The sequence below is a fragment of the Anolis carolinensis genome, chromosome 3 (assembly GCF_035594765.1).
Source record: "Anolis carolinensis isolate JA03-04 chromosome 3, rAnoCar3.1.pri, whole genome shotgun sequence".
Classification (NCBI taxonomy): Eukaryota; Metazoa; Chordata; class Lepidosauria; order Squamata; family Dactyloidae; genus Anolis; species Anolis carolinensis.
Window position 1 is genome coordinate 210,612,443 of NC_085843.1, and position 21,152 is coordinate 210,633,594.

Genomic DNA, 21,152 nt, shown 5'->3' on the forward strand with positions numbered 1-21,152 from the left:
GCCTTGCATATCCACAGATTCTATATCTGTGGGTTCACTCCGACTTGGAAAAAAAACCCCAGAAAAAAACCCTTGATTTATATATAAGAGATAACAAATTATCATGCAATTGCATATATTGGGACATAGGGCATCCATGTCTTTAAGTATCTGGGGGATGGGGAAGGTGTCTGTGAAACAAACCCCAGCAGAAACGAAACCAAGGGTCCACTGTATTATTTTTGATGCAAATTAAACAACTGAGTAAAATGAACAGCTCAACAAGGAATTCCCTAGTACAAACATCTTATTCTATGTTCTGTCCATCTTCTTTGAGGAAATTCCCTCTTTTTACATTACTTACAGCATTCAGAGAGGCTTCTGTATCAACTTTTCCACCCAGAATACGTCCTTGAACTAACATGGAGCCATAAAGCATGCCCATGAGGAGAAGAGTTGAACACATCTTCATTCTGTCTGTAATGATGGTTTGTATTAATACAAAATGTATTTCTTAATGCAGCTTCATATTCCAAAGATATTCATTTGACAGGAAAGTAATATTCTAATTACCAGCCTGTCAAAGTGAAGCACATCTCCCAAACTCAAAGGCAACGTGTTAAAATAGATAAAGAAAAGTGGATTAACTTCATTTAGACCTGTATGCAAACCAACACTCTGTAGATAAGAAGAAGCATAGATCGGATACAGGATATTATTATTATTATTATTATTATTATTATTATTATTATTATTATTATTATTAAACTTTATTTGTACCCCGCTAGCATCTCCTGAAGAACTCGATGCGGCTTACAAAGGCCAAGGCCTCAACACACAATATAACAATACAAAACAAAAGGCAAATTAAAACAGTTAAAACAGTATAAACAACAAGCAATAAACAATACGCTAAAACACAATAAAACTGGGCCGGGCCAGAGTAATGGGTACAAGATTAAAAGTGCTGATGTGACAGGTGATATATAAGGCTTCTAAGGCAAGTGCAGAGTGTGATATACGATCTAGTTCTAATAAAGTGCTTATGGGACTTGGAGTTGGAGATTTCCTATTAATCTGGGAAGGCACATTAGAACAGCCAGGTCTTCAAGTTCTTTCTGAAGACTGCCAATGTAGGGGCCTGTCTGAGATCCTTGGGGAGGGTGTTCCAGAGTCAGGGGGCCACCACAGAGAATGCCCTGTCTCGCGTCCCCACCAACCGCGCTTGCGACGCAGGCGGGATCACAAGCAGGGCCTCTCCAGATGACCGAAGTGAACGTGTGGGTTCGTAGACGGAGATGCGGTCACGGAGGTAGGATGGTCCCAAACCGTTCAGGGCTTTGTAGGTAAGCACCTGCACCTTAAATTGGGCTCGGAAAGTAAATGGCAGCCAGTGGAGCTCCTTGAACAGGAGGGTTGACCTCTCTCTGTAAGGGGCCCCAGTTAACATCCTGGCTGCCGCTCATTGGACCAGTTGGAACTTCCGAGCCGTTTTCAAGGGCAGCATTACAGTAGTCCAGTCTGGAGGTGACCAAGGCATGGACCACCCCGGCCAGATCAGCCTTCGTGAGGTACGGTCGCAGTTGGCGCACGAGTCTCAGTTGTGCGAAGGCCCTCCCAGACACCGCCGACGCCTGAGCCTCGAGAGTAAGCGATGAATCCAGGAGGACTCCCAGACTGCGGACCTGTGGCTTCAGGGGGAGTGTAACCCCGTCCAGCACAGGTTGCCACCCTATACCCCTCATCCAGATAGACACAGCGGCCAGGCACTCGTCCAGCATAGACATCCTCCTCATCCAGATAGACACAGCGGCCAGGCACTCGTCCAGCACCCGAGAGGCCTCCTTGGAATTAGGTGGAAAGGAGTAGTAGAGTTGTGCGTCATCTGCATAGAGGTGACACCCAACTCCAAAACTCTGGATGACCTCTCCCAGTGGTTTCATGTAGATGTTAAAGAGCATGGGAGACAGAATAGAGCCTTGCAGGACCCCACAGCTCAAAGGCCAGGGGTCCGAGCAGGCGTCTCCCAGCTTCACCATCTGGGATCGACCCTCCAGGATATGTTTTCAATAGTAAACACAAAGAGCACATAAATTTTGAGAGCAAAAATAAACAATGGCTTCTTCATAATGCAGAACGCAGAATTTCTTTTCCAGATGGAGCATCCCTTATCTGGAATGCTGAACTACTACAGAATCCAAAATTGTCCATATAAGTGGCTGAGATAATGATACATTTGCTTTCTAATAAAATTATTCCTGGCTATATTTATAAGGTAAATATGAAACATAAATGAATTATATAAGTGCCATCTCCAAGATATGTATATGCAAATGCAAGTATTTCAAAATCCAAAGAAACAAACAAACAAAACAACATCACCCTGAAATTAAAAACAGTTCTATTCTTAAGCATTTCAGATAAAGAAGATTCCACCTGTACAATCCCTTTGTAGGTGTTTCTTACATTTCTAATTGATCTTTGTTTCAAAGTAATCTGTAATAACCCTGTTGAGGACTTAAATCTTCTCTAATTGATTTATGTACGGTGTAATTGAGGGGCCGCGGTGGTGCAGTGGGTTAAACCACTAAGCTGCAGAACTTGCTGACTGGAAGGTTGGTGGTTCAAATTCTCTAGACAGAGTAAGCTCCCGTTGTTAGTCCCAGTGTCTGCGAACCTAGCAGGTCTAAAACATGCAAAGAGGAAATCTTTACCTATGTTGTAATTAGTTGAGCAGTTGTATAATGTATAATGTTCAAATCTTGTCAAGATACAACAGACAGGGATGCACTTGCCTTCCTATGAGGCTGACAGACTCATCATATGAGTAAATTTCATGTGTTAAGGGGAAACTGGTGAGGCGGAGTGCCAAATTGCCCCGCTGATTTGCTAAGGAGTCTACCAAATCAGAACATGGAACCTCATCAATTTAATGGGGTTCCAAGAGTGACTTGCCCAAAGTCATCCAGTAGGTAGCCACGACTAAGTGGAGATTCAAATCCTGGTCTCTAGTGTCATAGTTCAATTCTTAAACCACTATCTACACAAAATAACACTTTTTAACACAATCTTTGTTCCCGAGTTATAAATGTCATTTCCTAATTGGTTCTATCATTAAAAAAACATGGGAAAGGGTTTATTAAACTGCAACAACCTTATTTTTGTGGAACATCCTGCATCACATTTTGCTATAGTTTTTCAATGGCTATCTCAGAGGCTCAATCAATTCAACATAGTTTGTGGCAGACACAAAAACAAAGTTTTTGGAGTATAACAACTATTTTCAAAGTAAGTACTGCACAATTAAATAGGAAATAACACTTTCAAAACAGGAACAGAAATTCTTTCAAATTTTGTTACACAATGTAATCAGTACTCTGAAGTCCACTGAAAAAGAAAAATATAAATAAAATTGCTTAAAAAATTGGGGTTTGTAGGTTAAGTGGAAGCAACTGTCCATCCATAAAAGCAATGCACATCTTTCTTAAATTTCATAACTTTCTTAACTTGGACATCAAGTGTCCACACATAAGGTCTATTAAGTGCAAGAGTGTCCTTTCTTGGAAACACCTAAAACAACCAAGCAATCCTTTATATGTTGCTAAACAAGAACTCCTAAGCAGTTCTAAAGCAAACCCTTTAAGGAACTCTGGTGACTGCATTTCATAAACAAAAGAGACAAAACTAGAGAACACTCAATAGAATCCACAAGGCAAACTGAATAAATTTCTCAAAGGGAGCATCTACACTGTTGAATTAATGGAGTTTGACACAATTTTAACTGCCATAGGCCAATGCTAAGGAATCATGGGAGTTAAAGTTTTACAAGGTCTTTAGTTTTCCCTGGATTCCATAGGGTTGACCCATAGCAGTTAAAGTGGTATGAAACTGGATACATTCTGCAGTGTAGGGCAGGTATGGGCAAACTTCAGCCGTCCAGATGTTTTGAACTTCAACTCCCTCAATTCCTTATTGGTTTCTGGCTGTTAGGAATTGTGGGAGTTGAAGTCCAAAATACCTGGAGGGCCGACGTTTGCCCATGTAAAGGGAGGAAACCAAAGAACTCCATAGAACTGCTTTATTGTATAGAAAATCCAACATATTTCAGCCTATGTTTCTAGCTTTCTCCAAAACTAAATATAACCATAAATATAAAAGGAAAATACGTCATTTTATGATAAAGCAATAATATGAACAATTCATTAACATTTTTATACATACATGTACCTACCGATCTGAAATAAAACTGCAGAAATTTCTGAACCTGATAATGTCATTCCACTTGGTGGACAAATATGTAAACTAGGCTCAAGGTTTTTATGTTAGCAGGTGACCAGGGGGAAAAAGAGTTTGCAAGAGTGGGAGGAGATTAAGAGTTTCATTTTGTCTTCTAGGAGCCAACAATTTTAATTTTAAAATCCACTGCAACTCTTTATTTAAAACAACCTTCTGGCTCTAAAATAAGCCAAAATAAGCCTCCAGCACTTTGAGATATGTCTCCAGGGCTTGTGGCCACAAACCTGTAGGGCCATATTTTGCCTCCCCCTGCAATAGGAGTCTAACTAGCAAAAAAACCCAAAAAAAAACAACCCTTGATCATCTCAAAAAGGAAATATATACCTGAATTTTTTTTTCAATTCTGCCAGAAATTATCTATTAAAAATTTGACAGAAATATACAATAAGCCTCTCCAAAAAATATAAGAAAAGGGGCTCAATTTCCAGCACTTTTAAGTAGTTGCAGTTCTAGAAGTTGAAGCTTAATCTAAGGAAGACAGAGGGGCTCCTGTTCAGTTGTAAGACAGATCTGGGAATAGGGAGTCAGCCTGTGTTAGATAGGGTTGCACTCCCCCTGAAAGCACAGGTTCGCAGTTTAAGAGTATTCCTGGATTCGGCTCTGAACCTGGAAGCCCAAGTATCAGCAGTGACCAGGAGTGCTCATGAACAGTAAAAGCTAGTGCACCAACTGCGCCCGTCCCTGGAGAAGTCAGATCTGGCCACGGTGGTACCTGCCTTGGTTATAACCCGGTTGGACAATTGCAATGCTTGGAAACTTCAGTTGGTCCAAAGAACAACAGCCAAACTACTAACTGGGGCTGGCTACAGGGAGTATACAACTCCTCTGTTGTGACAGCTCCACTAGCTGCCAACATGTTTCTGAACACAATTCAAAGTGCTGGTTTTGACCTAGAAAGCCCTATATGACTCCAGACCAGGTTATCTGAAGAACCGTATCTCTTTCTATGAACCTGGGAGACATCTACAATTTACTGGGGAGGGCCTTCTCTCGGTCCCACCACCCACTCAAGAGCGCTTAGTGGGAACACGGGAGAGGGCCTTTTCGGTGGCTGCTCCCAGACTGTGGAACTCCCTCCCAAGAGAGACTGGGACGGCCCCATCCATACTGGCCTTCTGTAAGCAGGTCAAAACCTTCTTCTGCCAACATTCATTTGGGAAAGGGGCAGTCTTTGGGAAGATAGGGTGGGATTAGGGGGATATGTGTTTTAAAGGCCATTTTAGTGCATTTATTGTATTTTAATTCTGTTTTTAATCACACTGTTATTTAATTGTTTTTAAACTTTTGTATTGCACCTTTTAAACTTGTTTAGTGTGGAGTGTTAGTTGCCATAAGTCCCCACGGGGAGAAAGATGGGGTATAAATCATGAATTATACCCCATGCACCCCAGGCCACTGCAACAGAGGTCTTTCTTTTATAAATGTGCATTTGTGTGCATGCATGCCTCTATCAAAGGAATGCACACAGATGCATTCTTTTAATAAATCACCATCACATATATGATTTTCACTTCTTTCAAAATGTGCTCAGACAGTTATGCTGGTCATTCTTTGGAGTGACTCTGGACCTCTGTCCTAAAGTACTTCCCTGATAGCATCATAGACAAACTGTTCTTCCTAGTACTCTGTACTTCCTAGTAATATGGATGGCAAAGGGACCTACAAAAATGCCAACTGATTTTCCACATTTTTTAACTATTAAAACTAATAATAGGCTGCTTGAGATATGTATTTTAGTCTTGTAGTGAAAACATCCATTTGAATAGGTTCTACTCCATTCTGTTTTCTCCATCCATAAATATTAATTAATGTTTTTTAAAAAATATGTTCCAGTATGCTCTAACATCTGTAAAGAGGCCTAGATAACCTTGATAAAATGGGTCAAAATAGGTTCAACTCTTTATAGGAATCTGTCATAGAAATCCTATCCATGCTGTTACACAATCACTGATAATGTTTTCTTTACACACACCCTTCCAACTTGGCTAATATTTATTTAACAAAGTTCGATCAAAATCATTGCAGTTCTTTTCTCTGAAAGTTTGTATAAACAACAGACTTAAGTAAATCTGTCAAGTGATACGAAATTTCACTTGTGGCTGAAGCCCTCTAGTATTTATGCTCGGTCTTGGGAGCCACATGCAGAATCGCCCAGTGGATTCTCAGGGCCCAGCAGAGATTTGAACACTGGTATTCAGAGTTGTAGCCAGTTCTCAAACCACTGTACCACACTGGTTCTCCTTTTCATGAAAATGACCCTCAATGACAAAAAACAAGAGATTTCTTGGGACATTTTTTTTAACAAAAATGAATTAAAATGACTGATATCAGGGAAGATTTTGCAAGTATTCAGGAGAGAACTCCACAGACTTTTTAGGTCTGCTTCTACATGAACATTATAACAAAATATATATCTTCCTAGGTCTGAAGGTTAATACAAAACCAGAAATAAAACAGGAATTTGTTTTTTAAAACACCATTATGCACCTGTCATATGCCCACACGATGTGAATATATACAAGCAGTTTCTGAGTTACAAACATCCAACTTATAAACAACTCATAGTTAAGAACGGGGCTGAGACAACAGGAAATGAGAGAAATCTACCCAAAAGAAAAGAAATTCACTCCTGGAAGAGTTTTCATGGGAAAAAGGTGTCTCCACTGAAGTTTCCTCACTAATCCTTGTTTCCATATCAAGCCACATTTTTCAAAATCCAATTGTCACAGGGATAGAAAGTGAGGGGAAATCTTCTGAACAGGGCCACAGGCAGCAAAACAAGCAATACAGGGCTGTTAACTTATGCTATCTAAAGCTAATACAGTAATACCTTTACTTAAGAATTTAATTCATTCTGTGACCAAGCTTTTAACTCAAAATGTCATATCTCAAATTGAATTTTACCACTGAAATGCATTAGAATGCTATTAATCTGTCCCCCCCATTTTGTTATGTATTTTTAAATAATAAAAAGTATTTCAAAAATAACAAATAATGTATAAATGCACATTCACATGTAACAATAAAAAGAAAGATGAACTTTAAAATGGTAGAAGCACAAAGTTGTGGCACAATGGTAGAAGCACAAAGTTGTGGAAGGGAGCACAAAGCACAAAAGGAAGAGGCAGAAGCATCATTTTCTTCATAATGTATTCACTCCAGCCTCCCTCCCTCTCTTGCTCTCTCCCCCTCTCTCTTCATGAAGCCAAACAAACTAGGAATAAAAACCACATAAAATCAACTAACCCAAAGTTCCTCAAAGCAGACAAGAGCAAAGCAGGAAGCAATCTGCTAAGGCAGACAAGAGTACGAGGAACAGAGGCTGCTCCCTTGAAGTCTTAAAGCCCTATACTCTCATGTCTTTACTCAAAACACTGCTGTTATGTCAAATTGAAATCCAGGCTGAGTGACAGCTCTTAACTCAAAAAGCTCTTAAGTTAGGACACTCTTAAGTAAAGGTTCCACTATAGATATATATACTTTTGGCTGGAGTTACACTTGAAAATGTACCTGTCCCAACTTACAAAGTCAACTTAAGAACAAACATACAGAACCGATCTTGTTTGCAACCTGGGGACTGCTTGTAGTATGATTTGTTTGTAGTTTGACTACCACACTTCTGAGCACACCTTTTACTATATTCAATAATTGCAAACAACTAAATTGTAACATGAGGACATGAAATTACAAATTACGAATATTTCAGCAGAATTTATGTTGGATTGATCAAACTACAGCTGCCTTTGAGGAGTGTTCACAATGTGTATAGAATGTGTTAGGAGAGCGCATATATTTATGTTATGTGGCAACCTAGGCTGCCTAAAACTTTTCTGATATTGGTGGAAATTAAATATGTTTTCTTGGACTGTTATGAGGATGATTTTTGGTACCAGCATCTACAAACCACTGCTGGTGCAGTGGGTTAAACCACTGAGCTGCTGAACTTGCTGACCAAAAGGTCGACGGCTTAAATCCAGGGAAAGGGGTGACCTCCCGTTATTAACCCAGCTTCTGCCAGCCTAGCAGTTTGAAAACATGCAAATGTGAGTAGATCAATAGGTACCACTCTGGCGGGAAGGTAACAGCATTCCATGCAATCATGCTGGCCACATGACCTTGGAGGTGTCTACAGACAACACCAGCTCTTTGGCTTAGAAATGGAGATGAGCACCAACCCCCAGAGTCAGACATGACTAGACTGAATGTCAGGAGAAAATCTTTCCCTTTAACTGATCTACAAACTAGCCAAAATGAAGAATGCCCAATGATCAAAGAAAGATGCATTTAATTGGACAATATTTTACACAACGATTTCAATTCAAATAATTTTTGACCTTTTTTCATTCATACATGACACAAAGGATGTCTCAAGAAAGTTTACTGATTGCTCAGAACAGGAGAAGCAGAAGGTTTGTTCTGTACTATTAAATATTCAATTTGACTGTAAATCTATTGATCAGACACGTGCGTTTGGAAGAGTTTTTGTGCTTATTTGCTTTTGTAAGTCAAGTTGCCCTTTTGCCCCATCTGTGTACATCAAGAGCATGTTAACCACGGTTGGCAAATATTGTAAGCCGACCTACCTAAACTAAGGTGCCCCAGCAAATACAGCAAACACCTACATTTTGTTCTGACCTCATTAGCTGTGCCCTTGGCATGAACAGTGTGAGGGCAAGTGAGTGGCTTGATTTCTACAAGTAAAATATACTGTCAGCTCACATGGACCAGGAACCTAAGGACTATGTGACCTTCTGGATTTATGCATTAATTCCCAGTATCATTTACCATGGTTTGTGTTAGCTAGGGCTGATCTAAGTTGTGCAGTAACAACATCTGGAGCACTGGTTCTCAACCTGGGGTCCCCAGATGTTTTTGGCCTTCAGCTCCCAGATATCCTAACAGCTGGTAAACTGGCTGGGATTTCTGGGAGTTGGAGGCCAAAAACATCTGGGGACCCCAGGTTGAGAACCACTGATCTGGAGGGCCACATGTTCTTCTTGTGGTAAAGGAAGACCAGACATGTTGGTCAATCCAGTCTAGAACCTAGCTTGAAATATGAAACCATTATAATATCAAGTCTGAGGACAGGGTGGAGTTGGTATAAGAGAAACCACTATACCAGAAGAAATATGTACAGCTCTAAGTGCAACAGAGCATAAAGTAATTTCTAGATTTATTTGCTCAGTAATCAGTCCTATTGAGATTGGTAAAAACTGTGTGTACTCTTATTTGTATCTGCTCAATTGCATTGTGTTAAATGGTAATTTCCCCAGGACTGTAATTGCATTATCTACAAGTGTGAAGATTGCACCTTAGACTCTATATGAAGATAAGAACACATGTCAGGCCTAAAACCTATTGGTAGCTCCAATATGCCTATATTACTTACTAGAAAAGGAGGAGTCTGCACTTTTTCTCCCACACCTTTAGTCTCAGGATTTAGCTCTCTTCTCTGTTCCTTGGAGTGAAAGGGAGAAATCTAAGGGCTATTAATGCCTTGACTGAAAAATGGGCTGGAGCTGTGATTTTTCCTCTGATTCTTTTATGTGCAGGGAAGACAATGGGTGGGTGAAATGAATTCAGCCAGCTCCAGAAACACCAGATGAAAGAATCAGGCCTTGCTCTTCCATGATCTTCCCCACAGGGAAAAGATAACTGTGTTGTGGTCTTCCTATAGACCAGTGGTTCTCAACCTGGGGGTCCCCAGATGTTTTTGGCCTTCAACTCCCAGAAATCCTAACAGCTGGTAAACTGGCTGGGATTTCTGGGAGTTGTAGGCCAAAAACATCTGGAGACCCCAGGTTGAGAACCACTGCTATAGACCATGACACAATTAGCCTTTAGGTCCTTTCTCTTGAAACCTTGTAGAGATATGGGGGAAAAGCAGAGCCTGTTCCATATACCCAAGTGTATAGAAGTCAAATTTAACCCACAAGCTGAAAACTCTCCATCCTCTGAAAAGGGCATGTGATCATTTGAAATACTTTGTAACTGATTGTTCCAATTTTTTCATCACAGATTTGTCTTCATTCTCAAAAACATTGCCAAGTCCTGCTGGAAGTGTTTTTTTTAAAAAATTATTTATATATTATTTATTTCCAATATTTCTATCCCGCCCTTCTCACCCGAAGGGACTCAGGGCGGCGTACAATTGATATTCAATATAATATGTCAATCACGCCATAGATATATTGAACAGAACTTCCCTATTCTGTCCTCTGCCATGCTGTTTCTAGTCTTTTTAAATGTCTGGGTGGAAAAATGGCTGTGGCAGCTAGGGGCAGCTGTTTTCGGTCTGTAGCTGGAAAATGCAGATAGATCTGGCCCATTGGCAACAATGGGGAACTTATGAGGCTCCCCTTTCCATTCCGGGCTGGCACCTTTTCCTTTTTTACTTTAAGGGATCCTGGGTGTCAGCAACAGGGTTAAGAAAGCATCTATCCTGGGACCCTTTCCTATTTATTTATTTATTTATTTATTTATTTATTTCAATCATTTATACCCCATCCTTCTCACCTGAGGGGACTCAGGGCAGCTTACAAGTGGCAATAAATGCCATTACACCATAATACAATGAACTAAAATGTTAAAACAGTTAAAACAGTCATAAAATACAGTATATAAAGTTTAAAACAGTGCAAAGCGCTTATGCCATTTGTCCTTCAAGGGAGCCTGGGTGTCAGTAACAGGGTTAAGAAAGCACCCTATTCAACCCATTATGTGGGACTTCCCACAGGCTACCCTTCTATATTCATCATTAAGACTGGAATTAAAAGAATCAAAGTTAAGATAACACTCTTTCTATGATCCTCTCCCTTCTGTCTGTAGAGGAGATTGGGTTTAATGCTTTGGTAAAGCTGTTTCTTTCTACTCTAGAGGAGATAGGCTGCAGATGTGTTCTCTCCCTGTATCAGTTTTCCAAGGCTTCTTACTTCCCAGGGAAGAAAGAGGAATCTCCCAGAGCTTCCTTTTAAAAACCCCTCTTTTTGTTCTACTGGAGGCCCTGTCTGGAGTGGGTACACTTCATTTTCTGGGTTTAATGCTTCCTCTAAGCTGTTTCTACTTTCTACTCTAGGAGAGATAACTAGGTGGCAGTAGTTTTCAGGGAATTAGGGTTTTCTTTTTGTTTGCTGGGATTTATTATTATCATTATTATTATCTTTTAGAAGTATTTGAAGGAAAGAAAGGGAAGGTGAAAAAACTAAAAGGGTAACTTTCCCAAGTCCCGTGCAAGTCCCCAACTCCCAGTCAGTCCGACTAAATAAAAAAAAATCAAGAAAATAAAGGAAAATCTAAAGATGAAACTGTGGTGCCGAATAGGGGAGGAGGAGCCAAGATTGGTTGCCACATGGTCCCATTTCGGATGGGAATTCGTGAAAGTAGGCCCTTTGCCATTACTGGCACCTGAACAAACCAAAGGAGTTTGATTGGCTGAAGGAAACAGATAAAAACAGATCCAGGCTCAAGCCTACTGACCAAGTGTCGCCAGGTGGCCCTCTCATTCTCATCATTGTGGTGGCCAGTGGGCTCAACATGCCTAGTGTCCATCATTTGTCATCTGGAATAATGTTGACCACAGCACCAAAAACATGGGAGGGGGAGAAAATTAATCTTCCCTTCTTTCCCAATCATTCTCCAATCGCCCTGCCACATTGACTGACATTAATCCAAGCAACGAGTGATAGATACTAGCCATGTTGCACTCAATGAGAACAGGAGGGGGTGGTGCGTGCCATCTCACATCCCTGAGGTTCAAGGCCATATTAAATTGAAGGGAATTGAAGACTTGGATGTTAGACAAGCCTTTAAGAATGTCTAGCCAATGGTTTGCAGTTATGATAGGTTCAAATCCCGGGAGTGGAATGAGTGCCCGGTGTCAGCTCCAGGTTCTGCCAACCTAGCAGTTCGAAAACATGCCAATGTGAGTATATCAATAGGTACCGCTCCAGCGGGAAGGTAATGGCGCTCCATGCAATCATGCTGGCCACATGACCTTGGAGGTGTCTATGGACAACGCCGGCTCTTCGGCTTAGAAATGAAGATGAGCACCAACCCCCAGAGTCAGACATGACTGGACTTAACGTCAGGGGAAACCTTTACCTTACAGCACTTTCATCACATTCCCTTGTTCTTTAGCTACAACTTGCACTATCCCTTTCCTTTCTTCTTGTTTACAGTTGGGCGTTTTTTTACAACAGATGATACTTTAGGTTACTGCCACTGTTCTGAGTTCAAATTGTTGAACTAGTGGTTTTCTTTTGTATTGTACTATGTGGTTATTTTATGTGTTGTTTTAGGCACTTTGTGCCATATGTAAGCTGCCCCGAGTCCCTTTGGGGAGATGGAGGCAGGGTACAAAAATAAAGTTATTACATTATTATTATTATTATTATTATTATTATTATTATTGACACAACGACATTGTATGACACAGCAAACAAGATAGATATGCTGGGTTTCGTATCACAAAATCACAAGTAGAACACTTCCCAAGTGTGATTTATTTATTTATTTATTTACAGCATTTATATTCCACCCTTCTCACCTCAAAGGGGACTCAAGGCGGATCACATTGCATAAAGGCAAACATTCAATGCCATAACATAGAGCAGAGACGGAGACAAGACGCAGGCACGGGCGGGCCTCGAACTCATGACCTCTTGGTCAGAGTGATTTGTTGCAGCTGGCTGCTAACCAGCCTACGCCACAGCCCGGCTGTGATGTATTTTCGGATGATGCGCACAGATCCCAGTAGGTGCCACCTTGTCATGGGGGGGGGGGGGCTTGACTGCTCCAATGATGCTGAGAGCTGTGCTGGCAGTAGTGTAACTACTGGCAGGTCCAACCAAGCCAGAGAGGCCTCCGCTGAGGAATAGAACTAAGAGCACCTAACCCATTAGCATTATGGAGAATCAAACCAAAACCAAGTCTATACTGGCTCGGTCGTCACCCAGGATGAAAAGGACCGCGGTGGATGCTGCTGATTCTGGACATCCATTGACAAGTGGCTACGGAATCAAAATACAAATGAACAGTCACAGAAGCAGCAGAAATATACAATGCCAGAAAACCGCACAATTACTATTATTATTATTATTATTATTATTATTATTATTATTATTATTATTATTAACCCAAATCAGATCCATGCACCGTGTAGCAACCATAAAGCTGATTTGTCAATGCTATCCAATTCCACTTCACAGTAAAGGGTCAGTGTAGATGTGCATTGAATAATATCCTTTTGTAACTAGTCAGATAGTCACACTCCTATTTCTGAAATTCTTATTAATTATACAATCTGAGAACTCTCTGATTAAAAGTAAAGTGTAGTAAGGAGTGTCTGAAAACAAAGCCTAACCTCTTCAATTGTCTCCAAACAATTCTGCAGATTCAGTTGAGTGTAACAAATGAGGCCAATTCAGAAATCATGTCATGTCAGTCTGAAAGATGACGTCATTGCATAGAACAGTCAGCTACGTGTGGCATGTTGTTCTTAACCAAATTACAGCTGAATTGCAATGACGTCAGTTCTACTGCGGCAAGGAAGAATAGTTGCAAAGAACAATTCTCCCCTCTACTGGCTATTCATAGTAGCAATACAAATTTTCTCTCTGCTCTATACAGCCTATTATTTTATTGCCTGCATCTTTATTTAGATAGAACATTCCAAACCTAACCTGATTCCTCCTCTTGTGCTTTAAATGAGGTTCAGTATTATTTTGCATTCCAAAAGGGAAGGTGCCCTTTTCTTTCCCTTCTTTTAGTGGCAGAAGAAACAGAAATAATAAAAGAAATGATGAAAACTAACCTCCAGCACCTTGAAAAACATGAAGACAATAACGCTCTTCATCTCCAACAATAGCTAGCAACATAATACTACATAACAAAATGTGGAAAATGTCTGTTCCTGGTTTGAAAGTGTTCTTTCCTGTTTAATTGTGTAGTACTTACTTTGAAAGTAAACTTCTTATACTCCAGAACCTTCATTTTGTAGCTGCCACAAACTGTGTTGAATAGGTTGAAACTGTATGAGATATTCATTGAAAAAACTATAGCAAAATGTACTGCAGGATGTCCCGCAAATAGATAGTTTCTGCACCTTAATAAACTTCTTCCATGTTTTTATGATAGAATCAATTAGGCAATGACATTTATAACCCAGGAACAAAAATCGTGTGGCATAGTGTAATCTATCTCTTTGTCATTAAATACTGCATGTGCACTGCAAAGATCCATGCAGCAGCATCTTTCCCTAGGTGTGAGTTTGTGTTTCATGACTATATGTTCTGATGCCAAATGCAGCAGGGGGACCAATGACATAAAAGCGACAAGTGCAACAAGCTCCTCTACATTTAAACTGGTCTAAAGCTGGATCAGCCTTGTACCTCATTAGCCAAAGCGTAAAGTCTGATCTCTGATTAATCCTATTTTCTGTTTATATGACCAGCTACTGATTTCTGTGTTGGCTGATGATTTCAGTGCAGAGGAATAGCAAAGTTTTTTCAAAATCCAATTATCACAGGAGCAGAAAGAGGGGTGAAACCTTCTGAACAGGGACATAGAGAGTAAAACAAACCACACAGGAGTGTTAACCGTTCCCTATGTGATCCAATGCTAATATAATAATAATAACAATATAGATATCTATTTTTGGCTGGAGTTATACTTAAAAATGTACCTGTTCCAACTTACAAATAAATTCATCATAAGCATAAACCTACAGAACCTATCTTGTTCGTCCCTTGTAAATGATCCTTGAAATAAAAACTAAAAGAAAACCAATTTTTAGCAGAAACATGTTACATTAAGGTTGGATCTACACTGCCATATATCCCAGGATCTGACGTAGATGATGATGATGTTTATTTATTTATATCTCACTTTTGCTTAGGGCCCTTCTACACTGCCCTTTTATCCCAAGATCTGATCCCAGATTATCTGGCAGTGGAGACTCAGGGCCTTCCAAACCCATATAACCCAGAATATCAAAACAGATAATCCACAATATCTGCTTTGAACTGGATTATCTGAGTCCACAGTGCCGTATAATCCAGTTCAATGTGGATTTTATACAGATGTGTGGAAGGGGCCTCCTGTATGCCAGTTTAAAGCAGATAATCTGGGATCAGGTCTTGGGATAAAGGGCAGTGTGGAAGGGCCCTCAAAGCGGCTAACATTAATAATACACTTTATTTATATTCTGCCCTTCTCCCCTAGGGGACTCAGAATGGATCACAGCACTTACAGCATACATAGGCAAACATGCAATGCCTTTAGAATCACATACAATGAGACACGCAAAACACAAATAAAGGCAAAGGCTTCTCCTTTTATCTCTGGCTCTCGGGGAGATTCTTTATCCATTTTCAGGACAAGTCTATGTTGTCACCTCCTGGTCATGTGGCTGGCAAAATTGCTTGGATCATCTCTTTGCCTTTTCCCACCAAAGCAGTACCTATTTATCTACTCACATTTACATGTTTTCAAACTGCGAGGTTAGCAGGAGCTAGGGCTGACAGATGAGAGCTCACCTCATCTCGTGGATTCAAACTGTCAATCTTCAGGTCAGCAGTTCAGCAGTAAAAGGGTTTAAAGATACAAATATTAAAACAGTATTAAACATTATTAGTATTAAAAACAATTCAGATTAAATCCATAAAAGCTGCTTATTCCCAGATTATCAAACAGTGTAGACTCATATAATCTAGTTCAAATCAGATAATATGGGATCAGATCCTGGGATATAGGACAATGTTGATCCAGGATAAGTTTTACATAACAATTTCATCATCATTTGTATACTTTTTAGACATTTTAATTATTGACATCATGTTATGATGGAATAGTGGATAATGAGGCCTATCTATTTTTAATCATTTGTTTGTTAGTTGTTATATGTTCACATTGATCTTTATTTTATGTATTGCTTGATTATGTATTTGGTTCATCTGCTTATTATGGCATTGAATATATGCCACTTTTTGTCTGGAAACTGCCCTGAGCCCCCCTAAGGAGATAAGGTGGATTACAAAGTTTTATTATGTATTATTACTACAAAGTTCACTTTGTCTTGATTTCCTTTGAAGGTCTGTATTCCCATATTCATGTCAAGTCAATACAGTTTGGTATAAAAACATCAGTGTTCAACATTTACACAAATGATCAGTCACTGCCAGAAGGGACAGAAAATTTCATCTATGCTGATGATCGTGCCATCACCACTCAAACAGGGAGCTTTGAAGTGGTTGAACAGAAACTTTCTGAAGCTTTAGGTGCTCTTACTGCCTATTATAGGGAAAACCAGCTGATTCCTAATCCATCTAAAACACAGATGTGTGCTTTTCACCTTAAGAACAGACAAGCATGCTGAGCTCTGAGGATTACCTGGGAAGGCAGATGATCAATGGTTTCATCAGCTTCTTTGCACAGTCTGCATTTTATTATTTTTAATAAATAATATTTATTATTTTAATACATAATTATTATGATTATAATTTTAAGTATAATTATAATATTATACTTATTATACTTATTCTAATTATAATTAGTAAGGTAAAGGTTTCTCCTGACGTTAAGTCCAGTCGTGGTCGACTCTGAGGGTTGGTGCTAATCTCCATTTCTAAGCCAAAGAGCCGGCATTGTCCGTAGACACCTCCAAGGTCATGTGGCCGGCATGACTGCATGGAACACCGTTACCTTCCCGCCAGAGCGGTACCTATTGATCTACTCACATTTGCATGTTTTCGAACTGCTAGGTTGGCAGGAGCTGGAACTAACAGCGGGTGCTCACTCCACTTCCCGAATTTGAACCTGGGACCTTTCGGTCTGCAAGTTTAGCAGCTCAGAGCTTTAACACACTGAGCCTCCAGAGGCTCCTAATTATAATTACAATAATAATAATAATAATCCTCAAAGCAAAACAGACAAAAAATCAGTACAAGAAAACCGCACTACAAACTAGAGCTGACAGCTGGCACAACAAAACCTTGCATGGAAAGTTCCTTGACAAAATTGAAGGAAAAGCTGATAAGGAGAAGACATGGCTATGGCTCACAAATGGGACCCTGAAGAAGGAGACAGAAGGCCTGATCCTTGCAGCCCAGGAGCAAGCCATCAGAACAAATGCAATTAAGGCCAAGATCGAAAAATCAGCTGATGACCCAAAATGCAGACTGTGCAAGGAAACCGACGAAACCATTGATCATATCCTCAGCTGCTGTAAGAAAATCGCACAAACAGACTACAAACAGAGGCACAACTATGTGGCCCAAATGATTCATTGAAACTTATGACTCAAGTACCACCTCCCAGCAGCAAAGAACTGGTGGGATCACAAACCTGCAAAAGTATTGGAAAATGAGCACGCAAAGATACTGTGGGACTTCCAAATCCAGACTGACAAAGTTCTGGATCACAACACACCAGACATCACAGTTGTGGAAAAGAAAAAGCTTTGGATCATTGATGTCGCCATCCCAGGTGACAGTCGCATTGACGAAAAACAACAGGAAAAACTCAGCCGCTATCAGGACCTCAAGATTGAACTTCAAAGACTCTGGCAGAAACCAGTGCAGGTGGTCCCGGTGGTGATGGGCACACTGGGTGCTGTGCCAAAAGAGCTCAGCCGGCATTTGGAAACAATAGACATTGACAAAATTATAATCTGCCAACTGCAAAAGGCCACCCTACTGGGATCTGCACGCATCATCCGAAAATACACAGTCCTAGACACTTGGGAAGTGTTCAACTTGTGATTTTGTGATACGAAATCCAGCATATCTATCTTGTTTGCTGTGTAATAATAATAATAATAATAATAATAATAATAATAATAATAATAATAATAATAATAATAATAATAATAATAATAATAATAATAATAATAATAATGGCAGTGAGCTGAGAACCTAGTACACAAACAAGCGCGTTGTCATTTGAATGATAGTGTTGGTGGGGATCCTGCTCTTCGGCGCCCTCTGCCGGCGGATGGAGGTAAAGGACGGCCCGGCGGCGTGGGGCCTCCCGGTTTGGCAAGTCCCAGGAAGGGAGGGAGGAAGGAAGGAAGGAAGAGAAGGCAAAGCAGCAGATCCTCTTCCTCCTGCTCCGTGTGGTGTTCCGCTTCGGGGCCATGGCGCGGGTGCTGATCGTGGGCGCCGGCTTGACGGGCAGCGTCTGCGCGGCGCTTCTACGGGCGGAGTTCCCCCCGGAGCGCCTCTCGCGGATCGCGCTCTGGGACAAGGCCAGGGGCGCAGGTCAGTTGCTCGCTCCCCTCTTTCCCTTTTTCGGGGCAGAAGGACAGGAAATAGAAAGTCTATGGGACTCACGGGGAGATCTGGTCAGGTAAACAAAGTCCCTCGCCTGTTGGTTAGTTGCGATTGTGAGTTGGGAGTCTTTCTTCCTGGGAAAGGCGTCCTTCCCGAACGGGGTTGTCATTCATTCCAGGAGATAGAGAGAGACAGAGAGATATAATCTTGGCTCATCATAAGAGTTGGAAGGGCTGCCCAGCCAAGTGACATAGAAGTGGGAAATTAGTCTTTCTCTTCCCCCCCCCCCCCCCTCTCCTACATGTTGCATGATGCGATAGGCTCCAGCTGGATCTACACGCTGCCGGTTTAGACCCACATTTAGACCCCGTGGACCCATACGTTTACAGTGTTTGCAATCACGAGTTAGCAGGCAAAGCAATCGGGAAGGAGACATGGTTTCCATGGCGGGCTTGCAACCATGTGCTACTTGTTTTGGGGGGAGGTTTGGAAGGCTTGGAAAGGGGATCATGCCCACCTTTTAAAACAGAAACAATGTTCAATGTTTCATGGCCGGAATCACTGGGTTGCTGTGAGTTTTTCGGGCTGTATGGCCATGTTCCAGAAGCATTCTCTTCTGACTTTCGCCTGCATCTGTGGCAGGAATCCTCAGCGGTTGTGAGGTCTGTTGTGAGCCTGGCTGCTTCCTGCTTGAGGGAATCCTTTCTTTGGTGGGGGGGAGGTGTTAGCTGGCCCTGACTGGGTGGGAGAAAGAACTCTTGTCTGTTAGAGGCAAGTGTGAATAGTGCAATTGTCCAGCTTGGTTAGCATTGAATAGCCTTGCAGCTTCAAAGCCTGGCTGATTTGCCAGCTAACACCTCCCAGGCAGGAATGCTCATCAAGCTGAGCAATTGCACTATTCACACTTGCCTCCAACAGACAAGAGTTCTTTCTCCCACCCAGTCAGGGCCAGCTAACACCTCCCAACAAAGGATACCCCCCAGGCAGGAAGCAGCCTGGCTTTGAAGCTGCAAGGCTATTCAGTGCTCATCAAGGTGGCCAACTGCAACAGTCACACTTGCCTCCAACAGACAGGAGCTCTTTCTTTCTCCCACCCTGGACCTTCCACAGGTAAACCCCATTTGACTAGTTTCCAACAGACCTCACAACCTCTGAGAATGCCTGCCATAGATGTGGGAGAATCGTCAGGAGAGAATGCTTCTGGGACATGGCCATACAGCCGGGAAAACTCACAGCAACTCAGAAATAATGTTGTGCATTTTTAGTGCACAACATGGGAAGCAATGCTGGAGCTCACCCGGCGCAAAGGAGTGCTTCCTCGCCTAGATCCCTAACCCAGCTGTCAATACACAAACTCCATTGGGGTGCCGGCTTTTTAAATTTCCCCTTCCCGTCCCCGTCTTCCTGGAAATCACTGCCCAGGGCTTGGGAGCGCGCTGTTACCAAGGGCTGAGCAATGCTGCCTCCTCCTCTTCCTCCTCCTCCTCCTCTTTCCCTTTCTGCCGCTTCGCCTTGTTGTTACTAGGCGCCGCCGGCTCCACGGAGGCCGCTGATTGGCCCCCGCGCGGCGTGTGTCGTTTTTTAAAAAACCCTTCTTGTCTCCACGCACGTGACGGCGAAGGGGGAAGAATGGCCACGAGCCGCGGAGAGCGGGATCCCCGATGCACCGCCGACCTGGGCGCCCAGTACCTCACTCTTGGCGACCCCAAGCACCGCAGGTGAGTGAGCCAGCCGCAAAAGCGGACCTCTCCCTCCCTCTCTCTGTCTGTCAGTCTTTTTGGCTGGGAACTAGGTGACATCATCGCCCAGCATCACAGGTGGGACTGAGCCGCCAGGTGCCTGCAAAGCAAAGGAGATCCTGACTTTTTGGAGCCCTTTGACATCACTTGAACTGCCCCGGCTCAGTGCTATGGAAATCAGGGGAGTTGTAGTTTAGCAAAGTACTTCGCCCTCTGTGCCAAAAGTGTGCTGGCAAGAGAGAAGGCAGACTACAACTCCTGTGATTGCATTGCCCTTGGCTGTGGCAATGAAACACTGTCAAGCACAGCATCAATTCTACAGCCTGGAGAAAAGCATACTCTCTCTATATACAGTAGAGTCTCACTTATCCAACACTCGCTTATCCAACGTTCTGGATTATCCAACACATTTTTGTAGTCAATGTTTTCAATACATCGTGATATTTTGGTGCTAAATTTGTAAATACAGTAATTACTACATAGCATTACTGCGTATTGAACTACTTTTTCTGTCAAATTTGTTGTATAACATGATGTTTTGGTGCTTAATTTGTAAAATCATAACCTAATTTGATGTTTAATAGGCTTTTCCTTAATCCCTCCTTATTATCCAACAGATTTGCTTATCCAACATTCTGCCGGCCCGTTTATGTTGGATAAGTGAGACTCTACTGTATATATATTCTAGTCTGGACAAAATTATTCTCTCTATATATATGTATGTATATACAGTAGAGTCTCACTTATCCAACATAAACGGGCCAGCAGAACATTGGATAAGCCAGTTCACTGTCCCTCAGATCTTGGAGGGCTAGACTTCCTCAGCGACAGCGCCTGGAAAGGTGCACGCAGGGCGAGGAAAGGTACGCTC

The 21,152-nt window shown here is 41.7% G+C and overlaps 2 protein-coding genes across 6 annotated transcripts in view; one reads left to right on the plus strand and one right to left on the minus strand.

Annotated features, from left to right (window-relative positions):
• The window catches only part of LOC100555023 (lysosomal acid lipase/cholesteryl ester hydrolase), a 35,521-nt gene extending 15,357 nt beyond the window's left edge, over positions 1–20,164 (minus strand). Inside the window, exons 1-2 of one of the 2 annotated variants that reach the window (XM_062977478.1) lie at positions 19,986–20,164; positions 344–456 (exon numbers count right to left, since the gene is read on the minus strand). In XM_062977478.1, the coding sequence (XP_062833548.1) occupies positions 344–451 (108 nt within the window). In that variant the 5' untranslated portion in view covers positions 452–456; positions 19,986–20,164. Of the gene's footprint in view, positions 1–343; positions 457–4,210; positions 4,479–19,985 lie in introns of those variants that run through there. The other variant, XM_003224381.4, reaches the window with a different exon arrangement.
• The window catches only part of rnls (renalase, FAD dependent amine oxidase), a 172,173-nt gene continuing 169,295 nt past the window's right edge, over positions 18,275–21,152 (plus strand). For 2 of the 4 annotated variants that reach the window (XM_062977481.1, XM_062977482.1), the window contains exons 1-2: positions 18,288–18,530; positions 20,164–20,260. In XM_062977481.1, the coding sequence (XP_062833551.1) occupies positions 18,407–18,530; positions 20,164–20,260 (221 nt within the window). In that variant the 5' untranslated portion in view covers positions 18,288–18,406. Of the gene's footprint in view, positions 18,531–20,163; positions 20,261–21,152 lie in introns of all 4 variants that reach the window. The other 2 variants (XM_062977483.1, XR_010005015.1) reach the window with 2 other exon arrangements.